Raw genomic sequence first — 24,236 nt, forward strand, 5'->3', positions numbered from 1 at the left:
ACTCACACAAACTGTCTCAGGAGCAAAGTCAGCGCACCCATGTGACTCAGTGGGATTGTAAACAGTTGTTTAGCAATAGAAAAGCTAAATACAAGAAAGGTGACACTCGCTGCTGCTGAGAAGTATACTTAAACTTACATTTTGGTGATTTGAAACGATGTTATTGCTGACAAGAGCCGCTTCAAGCACAGGTATTTTCACACGCAATCTCTCTGTTTATCTCTTTCTCTCACTCACACACATGTACACACACATGCCCCCAACATGTACACACACATGCCCACACACACACACACACATGCTCACACACATGTACACACACATGTACACACACATGCACACACACATGTACACACACATGTACACACACATGCACACACACATGCACATTCACACAAACGCACTACCCTGTTACTCCAATGCTGAAAAGCAGAGCATCATCCGTTGATGGTTCTAAAGTTACTTTCTCGAACAGACTTTTTCAGATAAAAATGTAAGGACTTATAAATAAGCAGTATGAGAAAAGATTATGTGGGAGTGAGGGGAGATGGAAAATGGTGGGAAAAAATGTCATTGTTCCATCTTGTGATGTAATTTTGCCCATTGTTTGGAATTCCATTTGTTTAATGATGGATAATACATTTACAGAATGTCCCTGGGATATCATTTACTCGAGGTAAACCTTAGGTTTTATCGCACTGCATATCGCTGTCACATTATCCAATTTTATTACACTTGATTCTGGTTGGTCAAGTTTATTACACTGGAATATTCAAATCTGGTTGGTCAATGGCGCCATCCAGTGGTCAGATATTGCTCTGTAACAACCGCACATCCGGTGATTAAGACGTATCAGACTGTTCATCTGGGTTCTGCGAGCCGTCTCTCCTGTTTCTCTGATCATTGTGTGATCTCTACAAATGAGCTAATCAAATAATTTCAACTGAAATCAATGTTTCATGTGCATTTATTTATTTATTTGGCAAGTAGTCTTGTAATAGTATGAATATTGAGGAGTCATACAGTCATTTTCACAAACTAAACACCAACAGAACTTGATTTCTTCTCAAATTACATCATTTCAATGCAAATCAATATTTTATGTCCATGTATGTATTTATTTATTTGGTTAGTAGCTGTGTAATAAACAGTCAACCAGTTGTTAATGCAAAATAAACCCCACCGCTTCATGTTGGGGTCCTGATCACCCTGACGGGGTTTCCTGCACGATAACAACCAGCTGGCGGTCCATTATCTCTTACTTATTGCATATCACATTTTTTCTCAGTATTGTGCAGCCCTAGAGGTCAGATCTTAATTAATTTAGAAATTATTTAAAAAATAGACTTATATTTAATTTGGTGGGGCAGAGAATTGAGACATGTTATATGAAGTAATAATGTTATTTTGCCTGTATTACCATTAAAATACACTTCCAATTGCGTCTCACCTCGTAGGAGCTGTTTGATGTCTTTGCTGGCGTGGCATGCGGTGAACTGGTTGACAATGTCCAGGGCTGTTTGATTGTATGTGTTACGGATATTCACATCTATCCCAGTCTGCCAGCACAAAAACAATCATTAGGACTCTTAAATGCATCTATTTCTTTACACGTGACCTTATATGTATCTGTGTTGTTACATGAAAGATGTAGGAGTCATATCACTCAGCAGTCTCTTTCTGCTTGCATAATAATTAAATTTCAAGATTTTAATCATTTCAATATTGAACTCGAATCAATATTTTACGTCCAAACATGAAAGAACTTACATCCAGAAGCAGCCGCACTACCTCTGTCTTCCCATAGAGTGCGGCCTCATGGAGAGCCGTGCCAGCTTTAGTGCTTCTGTTGATGTCAATACCTGCTTTCAGAAGAAGACTGAGAGACAGACAGAGAGAGAGAGAGACAGAATTAATGATTGGTGGTAATTTCTTGTAGCAATATTCTAAAGAGCGAAGACGGCATCCTCTTTAGCACACTGTATCATATTTACACACTGAAGGGCCTGTAATGCACACAGCCATGTTAACACACTCTCTGACACACACACGGGACAATCAGAGACACTCATTTGTTGGAATGCTGGCTGGAATTTGAGCACTGTACTGGGAATGTCAGGCATGAGGAGGGGATCTGCTTGTGTGACAGCCGTACACACACACACACACACACACACACACACACACACACACACACACACACATCTCATGTTGGTGCAGCTATCATTATGAGGACTCTCCATAGACATAATGATTTTTATACTGTATGAACTATAGATTCTAAGAAGACTAAACTTTGTTTAGTATGTTTTTTAAGTGACTGAAATTATGGAGACACTAGAAATGTCTTCATAAACCACATTTATAGCATAATATCAATGCAATTACCAGTTTGTAACCTAAAAAAATGTCCTTGTAAACCACTTATACCTTCCCGCGCGCGCGCATGCCGCCCACACACACACACACACACACACACACACACACACACACACAGAGCGCGCCGGCCCACACACACACACGCGCATGCCGGCCCACACACACACACACACACACACAGCGCGCCGGCCCACACACACACACACACACACATGCACGCCGGCCCACAAACACACATACACACACATACAGACCCACACACACACACAAACAAACAAACAAACAGAAAAGTTTCAACAGACACAGTCAGAAACGCCATTGGCTGAATCTCACAAAACCAGTCAAAAACATGCCCAGGTAATATTTCAACCCAATTTCAATAGAAAAAAACAAGTGATGCATATTAAGGACGTGTGACATTATCAGGGCTCCTGAAGTTTTTGACCGATGAATTAGCATGAGCTTACCTGTCGTTTTTAATTTCTGGAGAACGATACTTTAGAACATTCTAATTCAGATCTGCAAATGAATCATTCAGATCAATTTGTGAACCGGTTAAACCGATCTGTGGAAAAAAAAACCCTGATAGCACTCGTAAATCAACATATATTTGATGTGTGTGTTTACATCTGGAAGACATACTTTTTACTTTGTTTGCTCATCTGCAATAAGTCTATACCCAGATAGCACACGTACATCTCTGAGATGTATGTTTTAGATCTTTTCATCTGGAAAGCATCACAATCTAATTAACATCTTAAAAACATCCTTATATGAGGTAATTATGATTATTATTCTATTAGGTACATCTACTTATTCATGCGATTATCTAATCAGCCAATCATGTGAAAGCCGTGCATAAAATTATGCAGATATTGGTCAGGAGCTTCAGTTAATGTTCACATCAACCATCAGAATGGGGAAAAATGTGATATCAGTGATTTGGACCGTGGCATGATTGTTGGTGCCAGACGGGCTGGTTTGAGTATTTCAGTAACTGTTGATCTTCTGGGATTTTCACCATCAACAGCCTCTAGAGTGTTTAGAGAATGGTGCGAAAACAGACGGCACTAAACGCTAGCAAACAAAAGTTCATCAGAGCATTTTGTCTGCGTGCTATAAACCGCACGTAATTTGTTACATTTAATAAAAGAGAAACAGTGGCTTCAACTTGGACGATGGAAACGCTGCTTTATTTACGTTAATTTCATAACAATTAAGCACATTTCCCTAGAAATTGAATTTTTTAGGTCAAAGTGCCTAAATGTTTTACTTATAAGTTTTATTGTAATTTCCATCATTTTCAATTGTGATTCTTATTATAATCTCATAACTGTTTTACTGTCATTTCTTACAGTAATACAACCATTTTAAAATTAACATCAGCATTAATTACAGGCAAAAATGCAATCCCAGTGCGGGAATACATTTGTGTCCATTATGGAAATGAGAAGGGTAAGGGGTGTCCTATCAGCTCCTAAATAATTCGTATTTTTTCATTTCGATTTTGAGGTGAAATATGACCTGGACATGTTCTTGACAGGTTTGGTAAGGTTCACCACATTACATCTCTGATGTGAACACAATGCTGATCAGGGTTTGAGGTGATGAAGGGAGAGCTGTCTGTCTTAAAGGAAGTGAGTCACAGCAGTGTTTAAAAAATCCACACATGTGTCGAGATAGAAACACTCCTCTCCCTCAGGACCGTGAGTCACAGAGACAGACGGGGCACCGACTGTGTTGGCACCAAGATCTCTCTGCCATGCTACTGGGATGGTACAGTGGTACAGCTACTAAACTACAGTCAGAAACCATATTTAAAGGGACAGTTCACCTAATTTCACACCTCAGCTGGAGAATGAAATTCAGCTGTGACGCATTAAACACTAGAGCAGAGAGCTGATCTGACCTCAGTCCCCAAGAGACGTGCTCAGAGCAGCTCTCGGATACACATGTGTCTCTCCAGAGACATAGTAAAGCCTGCCACAGCTCAGATTGATGGATGCAGATGTGTTACTCACACAAACGTGAGGAGTTTCGAAACCAAGTTATCAAACCCAGACTGAAAACAGCCTAAAAGAGCTCACCGGATGACATCCTTGTGTCCGTTGCGTGCGGCGAGGTGTAGAGGAGTGTTACAGTTCAAGTCTGACCCGTCTCTCCGATCGCCCTCTAATAGAGATGCAACCATATTACTGTTCAACAACAGCTGAGCCACCTACATGAGAGAGAGAGAGAGAGAGAGAGAGAGACAGAGAGAGATTATTAGCAGATTAAGTCCCAGTAACTTTTTCCTCATTAATAAAGTTATACACCTAAAGAAATGAATTGTATATATTTTGAACAAATCTGTTTAAAACAATATCCACTCACATGTGATTAAGACTTCAGTCATATCAGTAGCCGGGGGTCATCATATTAATATTACATGACCAGCACAATACTACTCACTTTGTCTTACTATCTCTGCTATTATCAAACACCTTTGGTTGAGGAATGAATAAATGTTCCCAGCATGCACCGGGCTTGAATAATAAATGTGCTTGCATGGTTTACTGTTTGCAAGTTTCATTGTTGGTTTTGTTGTTACGTGTGGTAACTTCTTTTTTTGTGAATCTGAAGTTCATGTTCTACACAACATTACCCGTCACCGTCATCGTGTTTCAGTGTTTGGGTCTGTGTGCGCAGCTCTATATCTTGCCTCAAGCGCCCGTAATGCAAAGTGATGCTGTCTATTAGATGGCTTAGCATGTATTAAAGGGATAATTCACCCCAAAATGTAAATTCTCTCATTTACTTCACTGCCATCCCAGATATGCATGACTGACTTTCTTCTGCAGAAAGAAATGATATTTCATCTCTGTAGGCCTATACAATGCAAGTGAATGGTGACCAAAACTTTGGAGCTCTAAAAAGCACATAAAGGGAGCATAAAATCATCCATACGACTCCAGTGGTTTAATCCATATCTTCTGAAGCAATATGATAGATGTGGGTGAGAAACAGATCAATATTTAAGTCCTTTTTTTACTTAAAATCTACACGTTCACTTTCAGATTCAACCCCACACTTGTCAAAGTTGGTCAAAGTTGGAGATTTATATATATATATATATATATATAAAAAAAAAGGTGTTCTTCTCACCCACACCTGTCATATTACTTTTGAAGACATGGCTTTAACCACTGGAGTTGTCTGGATTACTTTTGTGCTGCCTTTATGTGCTTTTTGGAGCTACAAAGTTCTGGTCACCATTCACTTGCATTTTATGGACCAACAGAGCTGAAATATTTCTTCTAAACATCAACAAAGAAAGTCAAACACATCTGGGATGACATGAGGGTGAATAAACGATGAGAGAATTTTAATCTTTGGATAAACTATTCCTTTAATCTTCATTGTGGAAGGCTTCCAAGTGTCATGTGGTACATGACTAAGCTGTTAAAAAAGTATTGGTATGCTAGTGCACTTTTAAAAGCATGGCTTAATTCATTGCTACATTGCTTGAGTAAAATGTACAACCAACGCAAAGTACACTTTACTTGTGAATTTATAATTGAAGCCACCAAGAATTGTGTGTAGTAATCTGGCATACCGGACATTTTCCCGGTGGGCCGACGCACTTTAGGGCCGATCAGGGGCGGACTGGCCATCGGGAGAACCGAGCGGGCCGGTAGGTTGGCCGCGAAACGGGCCAAATGGGCTTAAATGAGCCGCCGCATTATGTGTAAACTGTATGTGTAAACTGTTCATAAAACTATTTGTATGTAAGCTGTCAGGAAGGAATGATTTTATGAACATTATCTGCTTGTGTTACATACAAACACTTTGGCAACGCAAAAGTACAGTTTTTGTCGAAGTACACTGAACTGAACTGTGAGAAAGAGCATGTGACAAAAGCATAGAGACAGAAATGGAAAAGGCAGGAAGCAGACACACACACACACACAAAGGGTTTCTGGGAAGTTGAAATTTGGCTCTCAGAGACCTCACAGGTGAGGATGAGGTCAGGCTAATGTGTCCCATTGACGATTAACACCCCAAAACATCTGCGCCACAAACTCCACACACTCATTAACTCTCAGAGGAACACAGGACAAAGAGTGTGAGAATAAGAGAGAAAGACACGATGCAGTGAAATGAGTATATTTACCAGCCATAAATATTTCTTACTGGCCATGAAGCTGCAACAATGTTTCTGCAGGTTTTATAAAGCTACATTTGAGACTTTTTAAAGAACTTTATAAGAGCAACTACAGAAAATGTAAGAATCACTGCACAACTGTCTCACTTGCTGACAGATGAAGCCGCACATACCAGCACCTCCTCTATACAGTTCAATGAATATTTAAGGAACTAATGTAAGCTGTGTGGCGCTGAAATTAGGGGGAGAGGAAATGCAAACTAGTTTAAAAAATTTAAATAAAATGAGGGATCATAAAAATTGCATTTTGTTTTTATTTAGTACTGCCCTGAAGAAGCTATTTGACATACCAAAAATAGTAACTGAAGTTACACAAATGATCCTGTTCAGAAGTTTACATTCCTGCTAAGTTCCTGCTTTGTCCTGAGCTGTGAAGCTGCCCACTTTTCTTAAGAAAAATACCATACATTCTTTGGTTTCCCATCATCTTCTGCACATTTGAGTTCTTCCCAACAGTGGCTTAATGATGTAGACATCCAGCTTTTGACACTTAGGACAATTGATGGACTCATACACAACTATTACAAAAGGTGCAAACATGCATTGATGCTCCAGAAGACAACACAAGAACCAAGAACCAAGGGGATGCAAACTTTTGAACAGGATGGTTTGTGTAATGACAATGTAGCTTTTGTAGCTTTTGAAGGGCAGTACTACATGAAATATGTTATCTTATTTGCATTTATATATACATCTACATATATATATACATTCTGAGAGGGGTGTGAACACTTCTAAAACCAAAGGGGTGTGCAAACTTCTGAAATATATAGTTTGTGAAAATTTATATTTAGCTTTTCACAATTTAACCACATTTGAGCTTCTTTTTTATATATATAGAAATTCCATGTAGCCTGTTCTATCCATATAAGTTCATATTGCATGTGTAATTATGAGTTGTCATGTCAGGTATGGACATACTTGAATGAAAGTATCGTCAAATCAATGTGTGACACAATGAAATTGCTTCTCTTCTCTGCAAACAATACCAGAGACAATAGCGAGAGATTGCATGAAATAAAATCAGAGAGCCTACCAGGCAGAAACCGGGACATAATTACATTTTTTAGAGAATTGTCGGGACACGGGGACACACCTCTTAAAAACAGGACATCTGGTCAATGCAATGAGAAAACAATCCCTCATGCAACATTTAAGGCCATGACCGTATGAATTTAAGACTTGTTACTTTGATTTAAGACCTTAACTAATTTGGGTATTTTATTCATTCCAAATGCATTTCTTTCTCTATTACAATGTGATTATTTAGTCGTTTTTTGTCTTGCATGTTTAGTATACAAGATGAGCCGTCTCATTGAAACTGCACCTGTCACAAACTAGAAATTTTGTCCCTCATATTTTTGTTTTGGTGGCTTAATGCAAGAATGTGTCGCCATACATGAAATTCACTAATAAACTTCAGACTTCAGATTTCTCCACCGAGTTAAAAGTCGCTTTAGGCACACAAAGATGTTTTCTTTAATATGCAGTTTGATTTGAATAACTCACATCAGCGAGACACAGATAATCGTTCTTACAATTGGATTTAAGCCATGCATTATGATGCAGTTCCTAATGAAGTTACCAGACAACTGGCAAGTTAAATTTGCATCAATTTTAAGTTGAGTTTGGTGATAAGCAAATGTTCATTTTGGACCCTGACCACACATACACACACACAAACACACACTGAGAGCCTCTAAAAATACAAATCTGAAATGAAATCACACAACACAGTCAGATTTTAGTAGCAGCTTTTAGTGTGTGTGTGTGCGTGCGCGTGTGTGTGTGTGCGTGCATGTGTGTGTGTGTGTGCGCGTGTGTGTGTGCGCGCGCGTGTGTGTGTGTGTGCGTGTGCGTACCAATAATCACAGTCAGGACATGCTGAGAGGAAAAAAAGGAGGGAAAATTATATTTTATTGCATAACTCATGGCCCATCCCTTGTCTATGCATTTCCATACATTTCTCAACAAAGGGCATTTCCTGCTCAAAGTTCACAGCAAAATGAAAAGAAAATCATTTGCTTGAGGTAAATCCAATTTTTTGGACCATTACGATTTTTTGGCATTATTTTCATGGCAGTTAAGCGTGTTTCTCCCTAATTCTCATCAGTGAGAGGAAAAAAAAAATAACGGATAAAAGATAAATAAATATTACAAAATAAATATTTAATCATTAATATTAAAAATTATTTTATTACAGAATCAGAATCATTGATCATGATGAAAATTACAGGAAAAACAATCAAAAGTAATCATTTTGAGTAATGACAAATGATTATACTAAATCTTAATAGTCCTATAAATAATCTTCCCTTTCTATAAGCAAAATACTGCATATATTTTTTTTTTATTTTGATTTTGGAGTGAAAAGTGGCCTAGACATGTTTTTGTGAGATCCCCCTATACATCTGCGATAACAAAGGAAATTATGTGACGTAATAATTAACATCCAACATGAAGAATGAGGGTAAACATTCATGATCGGTCCCTATAGAGACGAGAACACTGACCTTCACACGGCCAAACTCACAGGCCAGATCCAGAGGAGTCTTCTTAGCCTTATTCAGCACGCACGGGTTCGACTGGTGCTGTAGCAACATCTCAGACTGACAGAGACAGACAGAAGAAGAGAAATTCATGTTTGTTTGTATGTGGCATGCGTTTGTGCACAAAACATCATAAGAGACACAAAAACATGATAAAAACATGCAGACTATCCCTCACTAGTACACTAGCAGTGGATAGTATGACCCAACGTCAATATCATGGTATGAGTAATTTGATATCATAAAACGATTTATTACTAATATAGTTATTTTTGATGGAAATTCATTAAAAACAAATAAAAACAAATGATATATTAAGCAGCCATCGGGTTATATTTGTTTAGGATAATCCTGTGAATTCAACACTTAACAAATGACAGGTACTTCAACTCCTTTGATTATTTTCTATTTGTATTTAGAGCTTGATGGATTCAAATAAAAAATGAGATTATTAATTACAAATGAATGATAAGTCAAAAACAGCTTCACACTGTGCAACAATTGAGTTAAAAACAATAGACAATAAAACTAATATTATAAAATGGATACTTCTGATTCTAAATTCTGATTGGATGAGCCACATCTGAAGCTGTTGTAAAATGGTTGATAGCCAACAAATAATCCTGTGAAACCATTTTAGCAATAAAACCATTTTGCGTGATTTTCCGTTAGTATACACAAAATCGCTACAGGTTCTGCGATACCGCTTTAGAGAGATTTTACGACAGTATTGTATACACAAAATCAGAAAGATTTAGCGATTCTGTTTTAGCAATAGTACCATTTTGTGAGAATTTGTAATAGTCTACAATAAATCGGTAGAGAGTTAGTAATTGTAAATTTTTGCACGACTTTGGGATAGTATTGTATATACAAAATCTATAAAGATTCTGCGATACCGTTTTAGCAACAGTAACATTTTCAAGATTCTGCAATACCGTTTTAGTGATAGTACCTTTTGCAAGATTTCATGACAATTTACACAAATCCAGTAAAGATTCTGTGATACTGTTTTAGCAATAGTACATTTTTAGTGTGATTTTGCGATAGTAAACAAAAAATCGGTAGAGATTTTGCAATATAATTTTAGCGATACTGTGATCCGTTTGTGTGAAATTTTGCGATAGTAAACGAAAATTGCTTGAGAATATATGATACCGTTTTAGTGATAGAACCGTTTTGAGAGATTTCACGAAATTATACACAAAATCAGAAAAGATTTTGCTATACCGTTTTAGAAATAGTACCATTTTTACAATTTTGCATTAATATATACAAAATCGGTAGAGATTTTGTGATATGGTTTTAGTGATAGTACCATTTTGTGAGATTTTATGATAGTAAACAAAACTCGCTCTAGATTCTACTATACCGGTTTAACGATAGAACCATGTTGTGGGATTTCGCAACAGTATACACAAAATCAGTAAAGATTTTGCGATGCCGTTTTAGCAATAGTACAGTTTTGTGAGATTTTGCGTTAGTATACACAACATTGGAAGATATTCTGCAGTACTGTTTTAGTGGTAGAACAGTTTTGCAATATTTTGCAATCCTAAACAAAAAACGCTCGAAACCCTACGATACCGTTTTAATAATAGAAAGTTTTGTGAGATTTTGCGATAGTAAGCACAACACGGTAGAGATTTTGTGATATTGTTTTAGTGATAGTACAAAATACATTTTTGCAATACCACTTTACCCATAGTACAGCTGTTCAATATTTTGCGATATTATACACAAAATCGGTAGAGATACTGCGATACCGCTTTGCCAGATAATGTGATAGTATACACAAAATTGGTGGAGATTTTGTGATACCACTTTAGCTATATTAGCACTTAGCATTTTTTAGTGGTGGTACCGTTTTGCAGTTATTGCGTTTTCAGAGATTTTCCGATAGAGATATACATGAGAGCAATTAAAAAACATTTCTGTCATCACACTGTGTGTAATATCATACCGCTCAGCCCTAACATACAAACATTTACAGTACAAAGAAAAACATTTCTAGTTAATTTCATAAGGCTGACATCATATTTCTTGGCATTTCAGTTACATGATGTAAGATTCCAGGTGCTTTATCCAACAAGAATGATCCTACAACATTCATGCTATTTTAGTTGTTGTCTTTTAATTTAAATCACATCCCAAAGACTTAACCAGACTATAAAATTGGACCTCAATGAAAACTGTTAAAAAAGAATCATATAATCTCAATTGCAATCCCTAAATAAACTAGATTTTCAGAGGGCTTACCCATGCAAAACTCAGAGTGTTGCAATGTAAGGTGTTCTGAGTGTTTTTTAGGGTGTTGCGAAAGTGTTCAAATCACAAGTCAAAGCATTTAAAAAAGTAACAGCAAACAAATTGTAATACTTAGTGGTTTGTTCAAATCTCTGACTCTAAGTATAGGCAATAATAATAGTGATGCCCTCCATTCTACTAAATCCACAAAGCCCTAAATCTCTGCTAATAAAGGAGACTGCATTTGGTGGTCTGTGTCATCCTTTATGAAAATGAAAGACAAGCACATATGCAAAAATAATCTAACATGCAGTCTAATGCACAAAAACACATGCCATTCTGTTCCAATACCATTGCATAATCATGTTATGTGTGTGTTGAACATGGGTCATTCCTGTTAAGCAGTATGTATTGAACGATATGAATATGTTTTTTATGGAAGTATTTCTATAAAGAGTGCTTTAGTGTGTCAATAGGAAAATATAAATGTTAGAAACATTTACACAAACAACTCCCAAACATTACTTTTGCAAATAGAAAAGAATAGAAGAACAGGGGCAACAGATGTCATGACCCCACAGAGACCCCCACTGAACATTGAGTCAGTCTGAGATTACATAAAGAGACAGAAGCAATTGAGACAGCCGAAATAGACAGAAGAACTGTGGCGAATTCTCCAAGACGCTTGTAACATCCTATCTGCCAACAACCAAGAAAAACTGTCCAGGTGTATCTAGGAGAATTGATGCTGTTTTAAAGGCAAAGGTGGCCACACCGAATATTGATTTAGCTTTTTTATGTTTACTGGACTTTTTACAATGTTAACTGATATATGAAAACTATTTATGTCATTATTTTTGAAGACATCTTTACTATGCAACATTTGCCCCAAGTGCCTACAATGTTTGAACAGTCCTGTCTATTATGTTGGCGACATGTAAATGTACTGCATAGTCAGAATGACCCACATATATAATGTTTTAATATATTTTAGAAAGGAAACAAATGTTGTTCTAATTCCATAAAGCAGATCTCCTTACATTTACATTACTGCTACTCAAATCCCCATATCCCCCACACCTCCCTCTCCCTTATCGGAACTTAATCCCCTTCACAACTCTAAACCGCTCTGCTCTTTGTTAATAAGCATGTTTGTGATGTGTTTGTTCACTGCAATCTGTTTTGAAGCATCAGAGTTTGGGGAGTAATCGTCATGTGTAAAGTATACGTACCACATCGTAGTGTCCGTACTGAGCAGCCAGGTGTAGTGGAATCTGCCCGTCGTGAGACGCACCGTTAACGGTAGCCCCTGTCCGCAGCAGCATTAGTACTGATTCGGCTTTACCCTGCCATGATGCGTAATGCAGCGGCCGCATGCCTGCAGAGCAAAACAAACACAATCAAAACTGATGGAGCTGTTCTCTACGTGAACAACAGGCACACAAGTACAGCTCATGTGTCCTTGAAAAGGGAAAGACCAAAATCTTCAAAACTGTTGGTCAAGAATTTGTTTCAATAACATTTCAATCAGCAATAAAATCTGACAATACTGGTATCATATATTGTGCTTCTGTAGCTCAAAACAAAATTGTATTAAATTCGAAAAGAATGCAAAAATATAAGCATTTTCGCTAGTGATCTCAGACTTTTGGACCCCAGTGTTTATTAGTATTAAATCGGCCACCCTGCTCTTTAGATACCACCTTCAGTCATTTAAAAACCCAGTCTGTCAACCATTAGTAGTTCCTTTAACTTCACAGTCACAAGCATTTAGAGTTTACAAAAGGCACATGAGTTAATAAGGAGATGGCTGTGTTCTAACCGTTACTGTCCTTGATGTCAACGATGGCCTGAGCCTCCAACAGTAGAGACAGCAACTCTGTAGTGCCTGTGAGAGCAGCATGATGTAGCGCTGAAAACCTGAGGGGAAAAAAACAGACCTTGGCTTTTAGTTCAAGTCAAGTTCTAAAGGCCATTTATGCTCTCCTAAAAGTTGACAAACGTTTAACTTTTAACAGATATATGCATTTAAAATTGACAGTTTTTCTCTTCTGAGGAAACAGACCAAAATGTTGATGACACGTGTTGCACTAAACACATTTTTGTCCAATCAAATGTTCTCCAGAATGAAAATGTCCCTCCACCTGCAACCAACCAGCAAGTTGCAAACCATCGTTTATGGCTCTGATATAACTAAAGCTTATTGGCTATTAAAAAAAGGGAAGATCCCTTTAATACGCCCCATCCCAACTTCATCAACAGGAACTACGTCAACAAAGAACAGAAAAAGTCTCTCGTCGAGGCAACTTCATAAGACCTTTAAAGAGATAGAAAAAACGAAATAATTAAACTCTTGAGAACAGATAAACAGTGCTGTAGGGAATGATGCAGGCCAAAGCCAAATAATAAAAAAGCCACTCAAATACATTATCTGTTTATTGTGATACCAGAGCACATGATTACACTTTCATCAGTCCCCACTTGAGGCCATCTGTGGTATAAAAAGAAACTGAAAATATAAAACACTCCAATACATGCAAGACTGCCAACAAAACATTCCCTTGTAAAAGTGTCCCACACTGTGGAACAATTAGACTAAAGTCTGAAATTTACACGGTTTTATTAGGCAAAAACTAAAACAGAGTGTTAAAGGGGGAGATATATTCAATACAGCACAAGCTCAGGCAAAAAACTGTGTGCCCTGAGCAAATACGCCCACATATGCGCAGAAGTTCACAGACGTATGACGAATTAAAATGCTTTTTGTCTGGGGAGGATGTGTTTTGTTAGAACATGCAGAAATCAAAGCAAGACCTCTCAAAGATGAGTAACAGGCCTTCAACCACCCCTCCTCAAGTGTTTCAGACGTCCCAGGCGTAAATCTTCTTCCTGATCTTTCTCTTTGTGAAGTCTTCACAGACAGAGTGGCCCACAGCCATTACTGCAAACATATCACTTTAGTAGGGGGAGCAGTCACTTGAAACACAAGTGGTCTCATATATTTTTTTAGCCAAAACAGACAGGGCACGTAAAATTTAATGTGGCACTTTTGGGATTAACCATGCACCAGAGGACGAATTGCTCACGTTTCCCCCTCAATATCTTTAAATGCCAAGTCACATCTTGAAGGTGATTTCTAAAGCAACGAGGGTTTGTCAGGTTTCATTAAAGCAGTCTTTCCTCTTATATACCTGACTCTGTTGTCTGAAATTTGCCCATTATCTTGGGAAAGAAACAATCCTTAAATGTCTAAATGTATGTAGCATAAGTCTGAAAACATTGTCTTTTCCAGCATTCCAACCCACAGCATGCCTGAATCATCTTATCAAAGAGGAACATCAACCTAATTGCAGAGAGTCAGAGGGGTTACCTAAAAAGCATTCATTTCCTGAACCCCTGGCTTCTCAGAGCTATGTATTAGAGATGAAAACAAATCGGTTACCTAACGTAACCTCGGTTCTCTCTAGACGAGGGAACGAGTATTGCGTAAGCTAGCTTACGCTACGCGAAAGATTCATCTTTTCTGAGATATTGAAGCCAAAAAATTATCCTTAATTTTGTATCACTTGTCAACGCAGTGCAGCAACTGCAGACCTTGAGCGGGCTAGCTAGCAAGCTCATTGGTTGCTCTGCGGCAACTGCTGCAGCCTATAGATGAACTTGGGCGAACTCGCGTCCAATGAGAGGCGTCCGCGCGCTTACTGCATCAAAGCCCGCCAAAATGGGCGTGGCTAGAGTGCATATAAGCGTAGTTCGTAGGCTGGAACCCTGGTTTTCATTGAATGAAGCGAAAGTCGCTCGTGGCACGAGCGAAAAAAAAACAATACTCGTTCCCTCGTCTAGAGAGAACCGAGGTTACGTTAGGTAACCGATTCGTTCTCTTACGAGAGGTTCTCTCGTATTGCGTAAGCTAGCTTACGCTACGGGAACCCATTGTCAACGCCGTGCGCGCCAAGCATCCACTGCATGAGCCCCGGGGTGGGGGGACCCGGGGAGCCCTTGTGAGTGGGGAAATAATATTTGGCCGGCAAGAGTGCGGGCCAGTGTGTGTGTAATACATAAGCACATAGTGGGAAGGGAACGACAGAGCGGCGGTGCCGGTCTGTGTGGAATGAGTCCCATCAGTGCAGCTCACCAGGGGAGCTGTAGCGTATTAAACCACTAGTAGTTTTGCCTGCAGGGCGGGCACTTCCAGATTGTAAAATCTGACAAAGGTGGAGGGGGAAGCCCAGCCCGCTGCCACACATATGTCGTGAATGGAAATCCCGCTGGACCATGCTCACGATGAGGCCATGCCTCTAGTGGAGTGAGCCCTAATGCCCAACGGGCATGGCAGGTCTTTTGACGCCGTATGCGGCAGCAATAGCGTCCACTATCCATCTAGACAGTGTCTGTTTCGAGGCGGCGAGACCTTTGGTGCGCCCTCCGAACGAAACGAAAAGCTGCTCAGAGCGTCTGAAAGAGGCGGAGCGCGCAGTATACAATCTCAGTGCTCTGACTGGGCAAAGGAGATTGGCGTCGCGTTCATTATCGGATGCTGCCAGCGCCGATAGGGAAATGACCTGTGCTCTGAAAGGAGTACCGATCACCTTGGGAACATAGCCGTGTCTAGGCTTTAAAATGACCTTGGAGTCACTTGGTCCAAACTCAAGACACGCAGCGCTGACAGACAGCGCGTGAAGGTCTCCCACACGTTTGATTGATGACAGGGCAGTCAGAAAAACGGTTTTGAGTGAAAGGTATTTCAAATCCACGGATTGAAGCGGTTCGAAAGGGGGGGCTTTCATAGTTTCGAGAACTATAGAAAGATCCCAGATAGGAACCGATGGGGGGGCGCAGGGGTTCATCCTTCTAGCTCCCCTGAGGAAGCGGATGACCAGCTCGTTTTTTCCCAGTGACTGGCCGTGCAGGGGTTCAGCAAACGCCGCGACGGCCGCCACATACATTTTGAGCGTGGATGGGGATCTGCCCTTATCCAGCAGCTCTTTGTAAAAACACGAGCAGCGACGACACCCCACACGTCCGTGGGTCCAGGTCTCTGTCGGTGCACCATTTTGAAAACACAGACCATTTTGACGCATAGAGTCTTCTCGTGGAAGGGGCTCTAGCGTGTATGATGGTGTTTATTACCCCTTCTGGCAGAGCGACGGGTAGTCGTTGATCACCCACGCTGCAGCACCCAGCTCTGGGTGGGGATGCCAGATCGCGCCGCGAGCTTGAGAGAGGAGATCTGCTCCCACTGGGATGGGCCACGGCGCTGTCAGTGACAGCTGCGTAAGCTCCGGGAACCATGTCTGATTCTCCCAACGCGGGGCTATGAGGAGCACCGAGTGATGCGTTTCCTGATCCTCTGCATTACCTGTGGCAATAGCGAGACGGGAGGGAAGGCGTAAAGCGGGCAGTTGGGCCAGTCCTGGGCCAGCTGTCCTCGCTTCGAGAAAAATATTGGGCAGTGAGAGTTCTCTTCTGACGCAAAGAGGTCTATCTCTGCTCCGCCGAATATGCGCCATAACTTCTGGACTGTTTGAGCGTGCAGGGACCATTCCCCTGGGGGAATATTGTCTCTGGACAGTCTGTCTGGGCCGTCGTTCAGGTGGCCTGGCACGTGCGTCGCCCTCAGCGAGCGCAGGTGGCACTGGGACCAACTCAGTATGCGTTTCGTCAGATGGAAGAGGTCCCTGGATCTGACACCGCCCTGACGGTTTAGGTAGGATACCACAGATCTGTTGTCCGAACGGACCAGGACGTGGTGACCCTGAATGACCGGGAGAAAGCGAACAAGCGCGTACTCGACCGCTATCATTTCCAGACAATTTATGTGAAGGAGCTTTTCCTGAACTGACCATAGGCCAAAAAATACCAGAAGCCCTCGCAGACCGCGCCCCAACCCGTGTTGGACGCGTCTGTCGAGATGACTTTTCAGCGAGATACAGCTCCCATCGTCACTCCCCGCTGATACCATTCGGCCACTGTCCAGGGCTGCAGAGCTGAAATACAGGTCTGAATCACCTTGATCGGCTGGCGGCCTGTGGCCCAAGCCCGGCGAGACGCGCGGGTGTTTAGCCAATGCTGAAGCGGGCGCATGTGCAGTAAACCCAGCTGAAGTACTGCTACGGCTGAGGCCATGTAACCTAGCACTCTCTGAAATTTTTTCAGAGGCGTGAGGCTGTTCATCTGAAAGGACGCAGCTAGTCACTGAACACGGTGCGCGCGCTGTGTAGATAAGCGAGCCGTCATTGCCACGGAGTCTAGTTCTATTCCAAGGAAGGAAATTGCCTGACTGGGCTGTAGTGAGCTCTTGGTCCAATTGACTGCAAGACCCAAACTGTTCAGATGGCTGAGGAGAACTGTTCTGTGAGACAGAAGCTCCGTATGTGTCTGTGCCATAATCAGCCAGTCGTCCAAATAGTTCAGAATTCGCAAGCCCTGACTCCGCAGGGGTGCAAGCGCCGCATCCATGCACTTCGTGAAAGTACGGGGTGCTAGACAGGCCGAACGGAAGGACGGTGTATTGATAAACCTGGCCGTCGAAGGCGAATCTCAAGAATGGCCTGTGACGGGGATTTATCTGAATCTGAAAATAGGCATCTTTCAGATCGAGAGAGATAAACCAGTCCCCCTGGTGCGTATGCGCGAGGAGTTTCCTGATTGTAAGCATTTTGAACGGTCTTTTTGCAAGCACCTTGTTCAAAACCCTGAGATCTAATATTGGTCTGAGGCCGCCGTCTTTCTTGGGAACAAGAAAATAACGGCTGTAAAACCCCGACTCGCTCAGCGAAGGCGGCACTTTCTCTATGGCCCTTTTGCACAGAAGGTTTGCTATTTCTGAACGAAGCATGCAGGCTGCTTCCGTGTTCACCATAGTTTCGAGCCGTGCTCTGAAGCGGGGAGGGCGGCGATCGAACTGTAGCAAATAGCCCTGTTTTATTGTGCTTAACACCCATTTGGATATCCAGGGATAGCTTCCCACGCTTTGAAGCGTAACGCTAGAGGGTGAATGGCCAAATCACCCTGATTGCCGCACACAGCGCGCTGAACAGAATGTGTGAGCGCGCTTACTGTGCTTATGCATGACTGCTCGCAGACAGAAGGGACAGGCTGTTCTGTGAGTGACTTCCCGATTGAGGTGAATGGGGAAAGAGTCACATCTGTTAAGTGTGGCGCGAGCATAGTCACGGGCACGGGACTTACATACAGAGAAGTGTTTGCTGGCCGTGTGACAGAGCGGGCAGAGAATGGGCGCGCGCACGTATTCGTGAGCGCGTTTATTGACTCTAACACTCGAGCGGGCTGTGTCCGCTTTATGTGAGTGGGCTCTGATCGGGACACGGGAAGTGTAATGCTTGTGTGTAGAGGTGAACACTGGATTGTGGGCACATTTTCTACACAAGGCTGGTCGTGTGACAGAGCGGCCAGAGAAGGGGCGCGCGCACGGATTCGTGGGCGCGTTTATTGACTCTAACACTCGAGCGGGCTGTGTCCGTGATAGGAACACGGGAAGTGTAATGCTTGTGTGTAGGGGTGAACACTGGATTGTGGGCACATTTTCTACACATAAGGCATGTTTGCTCTTTACAAGATTTATTTGGGTCGCCGTGAAAACGGCGTTTGAGTGCAGGCAAGCGGGCAGTATCACCGGCTTGTTGGCTGCTGAATCCACCACTGCAGTAGCCTGAGAGAAGGGGACTGACAGAGGGCGAAGCTTTGACGGCTGTCCGGCTGCGGCGGGACTGAGCCGTCGTTTTCTCAACAAAGCTAGGAGGACTTCGGTTGCTCAGGTTTCAACGCAATCTTAGGCCGAGACCCGCGGGGGGGCGGCGGTCTGCGGCGGCTGTCTGAGCGCGACCTAGGGCGGCCGCCCTGTCGACGCTGAAAAGTCTGGCTTTGCTTAGCTGGGCGCTGTGAAGAGGCTCGTGCAGGAGGCTGGTCACGTGGGCGGCCTGCAGAGGAGCTAGCGCGACGAGGCAGGAAAAGATTCATGGCTTGGGTGGCTTTCTGGACTTCCGGGAGCGCGGTATGAGCCGCAGGAAGTGCGAGGCATCTTTAAAAAGACGCTCGATACTCTTTTTGTGAAGTTCGCTGAGGAACTTAGCTTGCTCTAAAAAGGATACGTCGCCGGATGGCGTAGCTCGCAGGATGGCTGAAGGTGGCGAAGACGGCCGGCTTCTTCGAGCGCTGTCCAAGCTTGCTAGATGCCCGTCGAACGGCGACGCGGCTTCCAGTTCAGAGATGCGAAGAGCTTCGCTGAAGAGATGAAAATCAGGGTTCCAGCCTACGAACTACGCTTATATGCACTCTAGCCACGCCCATTTTGGCGGGCTTTGATGCAGTAAGCGCGGACGCCTCTCATTGGACGCGAAGTTCGCCAAGTTCGATCTATAGGCTGCAGCAGTTGCCGCAGAGCAACCAATGAGCTTGCTAGCTAGCCCGCTCAAGGTCTGCAGTTGCTGCACTGCGTTGACAAATGATACAAAATTAAGGATAATTTTTTTGGCTTCAATATCTCAGAAAAGATGAATCTTTCGCGTAGCGTAAGCTAGCTTACGCAATACGAGAGAACCTCTCGTAAGAGAACTGGGAAAACATGCAAAAGCTGAGCGGAAATGGACCAGACTGGATAAAAATGAAAGGCTAAAGTTGATTACTTCTTGAATCTCTGTTTGCGTGAAAGTCACTGAAACACTCCACTGGCGTCAGTCATTTGGAAATGAATCCAGTTTAAGATTCAGTTTATTAAGTAGAATTCATCAATAGCAATGCAGTGTGACACGGTTAGACTAGTCGACTAATCGCACCATTTTGCACCATCCATGACAATGCAAGTACCATCAATGGAGTTACTGCAGTGCAGAACATACTCTCCAGCTGACCGTCAGACCATTGATGCTGCATGCCGTTAGGAAAGTAATATAAGTTAAACATTGACTTGAAAATTATAGTCACATACTTTTTTTTAGATATCTAGTTGACTACAAATGAGTTTCTGGCAAATAGTTTCTGGACAAAGATCTTTAAAGTGGGAGAACATTCCATGTTACTGTAACAAGAGGGCAGGTTAAGACAGGAAATGGAGAATGCCAGAGGCTCCATGGCACCAAGCAATTGGCATAACCTCACAAGTTACACTCCACAGAATCTGGCTGTGTTACATCGTGTCCTAACCTGACGCAATGCAACTCGCTACACAATTTTTTTTTAATTCACGTTAATACACTCTATTCTGAGTTGACATGACAGCGACAAGTGATGAATGACAACAAATTCTGTCAATTGCTTGGTTTCTATTTCTGCACCACCACACTGAGAAGCCCGTCCTCTGTGAACGCTGATCATTTCAAAATCCTTCTACGAAAAGTACTTACAGTCTATGCATCACAAACCGGTTCAAAACAACTAGTTTTTGGCCCAGGGTGTATGACTGTGGAATAAAGCCAGCCGATTTCATCTGGGCTTGGTTTTGAGGTGTAGGGTTCTGGGGTAGGTGGTTGTAACAGTATAAGGATGAGCAAGGAGGAGGCGGGAACTGGCTGAACAGTCAACATAACTTTAATGATATAAATGAACTTAAAACAAACACAGACACACATGCAATGCGAATGCCTGCGTCTCTTTCTCTCTAACCGGCATCTCCAACTGCCCCTTATCTCGCTCTCCCGCTGATCAGTTGTTTCAATGCCGGCCGTGCTCAATAACGGCCTGGCCACGACCTCCTACTCGCCACACTCCACCCCCGCACAATTCAGGCTTGGGCGCCACCGGTCTGGCTAACTCCCCCCCTGGTTCTGTCATCCGGTGGTCCACCCCGCCTCCTGCGAACCTGAAGGAGAACCGAGGGGAGGTGTGGGGAGAGGGAAGAACTTGCTCGCCGGCTCCCAGACATGCTGTCGCCCAGTCCTCATCCGCTCCTCCGCCCTTTGGTGGATGACAGCTCGCTCCTCCCCCGGCAGATGGCAGAATGTCCTCTGGCCTCTGTCAGATGGAACCGCTCCTCCCCTTTTCGGAAGATGGCTGTGGTTCCTCCGGCAGTGACCCATCCGTCCCTAGGCAGACATCCGCCTGCTCCTTTGGCAGGCGGATGAGGCGAGGACTCTGTGACAGCGTATCCCTCCTCCTTCCCGGGTTTGGGCACCAATGTAACAGTATAAGGATGGGCAAGGAGGGGGAACCAGTCTACATAACTTCAATGATATAAATGAACTTAAAACAAACATAAACAAACACACATGCAACGCGGCCACCTGCATCTCTCTCTCTCGAACCGGTGTCTCCGGCTGCCCTTTATCTCACTCTCCCCCTGATCAGCTGATTTAGCACCCGCCGTGCTCTTTCACGGCCCGGCCACGGCCTCCTCCTCGTCACAGCGGTACAATCGCTTCACTGTGCAGTCTTTCTTCATTCCCCTACCTGACCTACTTTTGGTGGGACCCGAGATCCCTGCATGGGATGAAGACGCTGAAAGAGCTCTCTTTTCTCTGAACAGCAGAGAACACTCTTCTCCTCCAGCTTCCACACACTTTTGTGTTAGAAGCCCTCTAGGAAAACAGAGCCAGCTGTGAGGAGAGATGGGTGGTTGGTTGTAGTAGTGACCCCTTCCAAAAGGTTCCAATAATCTTTCATCTCTCTTTATACCTGGAGATTAGACCCGAGGTGGATACACACTTTTCAAGGGAACTGGGTTAAACCCACAGCACATGGCATATATACACAAAGGTCACATTCTAGATTACCATCAGCAATATTTCTTAAAGGTGCCGTAAGTGATTTCAGTCACTAAATTAGAGCGCCCCATCCCATCAACAACATGCCAAACCATCAGCCAAACTGATGTCAGCAAACCCGAATGTGCATTATAATTTCACACTCGGAAAGTGTTTTTGATTGGCTAAATAATGAGAACAGCTCCCCTGACTCTTTTTTGCAGTTTACAAAGCAAAGTTTTTGAAATTGATGACTTGGACCATATAATAAAGAAAAGCAGCCAATAAGTGTTCAACATAGATGGGAACTCCTTCAATACTGTTTAAAAAGCATCCCAGGGTCATACCTCAAGAAGTTGGTTGAGAAAATGTCAAGAGTACAAAATCTAGGCAAAGGGTGACTACTTTGAAGATGCTAAAATATAAGACAGTTTTGATTTATTTTGGATTTTGTTTAGTCACAACATAATTCCATGTTCCATTTATTTTATTCCATAGTTTTGATGACTTTCCTATTATTCTAAAATGTGAAGAAAATGAGTGTTCCAAAACTTTTGACTGGTAGTGTATATGTTTAATCTTATAAATTAAGATGGCAGTCCTACAATAAATAAGGTAATATGTTTGTGCATTTATACCATAAAGCTGTTACTAAAACCCTAGAACATTATCAACTTATTCAGCAACAATTAAAAGTGAAAAGGGGCAGATTCCTTAATATTTTAAAGGTTTCAAACGCTGGAATTTGTTGAATTAATTGGAATAATGAAATGTTCTTCAATAGTTACACAGGTCTGCTGCACTTTGCCATTGCAACAGACAAAAACAAAGTTTTACACCGCAGGATGCTTGCAGCGATACTGAGCAGTTGTTGATTTACCCACAAATGTATAGTTCGGAAAAGTTCCCAGAGCTCAGTGAGGGCTTTGTGTTACGAGCCCTGTCCACTTTGCCCTTTATTTCTCGGGACGTCAGGATAGATTTGATGCATCCTGGCAGCTCGGCCCTGCCTGGACAAAGGAAAGGGCTCCAAAGAGTCCCTCTCATAACGGCCTGGCCATTCATTCAAACACATTCCAGGATGTTTGCCATGGAAACGTCCCTCATACAAATCCCAACAGCTACCCAGAAAGTCAAAGGCACCTCAAATACTCATTTGTCTCGCAGGCACGCAAAACCTTGAACGCTACACCACTATAATTTGCTGAATGCCCCCACCGCCAGGATTTATTTCTCCTCTTTTACTAACAAACCTGGGCATGCACCATAATTAAACACTTTCACAATCCAAAGAACGATGTGATGATTCAAGCTGAGGTCATGATTAGGTGGTGTGCAGAAACAAGGGCCTTCCTAACAATGTGCCAACTCCAATGTCACTTAGAAGGGTGAACCATCAAGAAAGCATGTCTGGGGGGGCCTGTGTAGCAAGTTAAGACATGGACTAACACACCTGGAGTCGCAAGTTCGAATCCAGGGCGTGCTGAGTGACTCCAGTCAGGCTTCCTAAGCAACCAAATTGGCCCAGCTGCTAGGGTGGGTGGAGTAACATGGGGTAACCTCCTCGTGATCACCATAATGTGGTTCTCGCTCTTGGGGGGGGGGTGGTGTGTGGATGCCACGGAGAATAGCGTGAGCCTCCACACGTGCTAGGTCTCAACAGTTTGATTGAAAACAAGACTCTCTGTTCTTTTAAGCATCCTGCGCCATTAGCTGTGCATTTTAATATCCTATATAATTTAAAAACACTTTAATTTTTAAAACGAGTATCAATACACCTGAATTTTGTAACGCAACATTTAATCCAGGGGCAAGATTCACAAAACATTCTTAAGAAGAAATATCTTCTTAACTACCGTTTGCTTCTTAAGAATATTTGTATCTTTAGCTGATTGTAACTTCATTTGTAACATTTATTTCTTAAATATCATCGTAAATAACACCTTAAAGTTAGGATAACCTCACAGTTGTCTTAAATTCTAAAAGGTAAGATGTTTAATGAATTTACTGGAATTTTCATGTTGAGTCTGAAGTCGCAGTAGGCTGCTTACATAGAAATGTTATTTTAGACCAAAATAATGTTTTTGACTGTTTTGTGTTTAATAATATTCTTATTTTTAGCTTTCAAACCATTTAAATGTTATCACCAAATTCAAACAA

The 24,236-nt window shown here is 42.2% G+C and overlaps 1 protein-coding gene across 5 annotated transcripts in view; it reads right to left on the reverse strand.

Moving 5' to 3' along the window:
- LOC127647620 (caskin-2-like) overlaps window positions 1–24,236 on the reverse strand; it is an 85,921-nt gene that overhangs the window by 22,091 nt on the left and 39,594 nt on the right. For all 5 annotated transcript variants that reach the window (XM_052131979.1, XM_052131978.1, XM_052131976.1 and 2 more), the window contains exons 4-9: window positions 13,202–13,299; window positions 12,612–12,757; window positions 9,097–9,192; window positions 4,467–4,597; window positions 1,771–1,879; window positions 1,451–1,559 (exon numbers count right to left, since the gene is read on the reverse strand). In XM_052131979.1, the coding sequence (XP_051987939.1) occupies window positions 1,451–1,559; window positions 1,771–1,879; window positions 4,467–4,597; window positions 9,097–9,192; window positions 12,612–12,757; window positions 13,202–13,299 (689 nt within the window). The remainder of the gene's footprint in view (window positions 1–1,450; window positions 1,560–1,770; window positions 1,880–4,466; window positions 4,598–9,096; window positions 9,193–12,611; window positions 12,758–13,201; window positions 13,300–24,236) is intronic.

Source organism: Xyrauchen texanus, chromosome 8 (genome assembly GCF_025860055.1).
Source record: "Xyrauchen texanus isolate HMW12.3.18 chromosome 8, RBS_HiC_50CHRs, whole genome shotgun sequence".
Classification (NCBI taxonomy): domain Eukaryota; kingdom Metazoa; phylum Chordata; class Actinopteri; order Cypriniformes; family Catostomidae; genus Xyrauchen; species Xyrauchen texanus.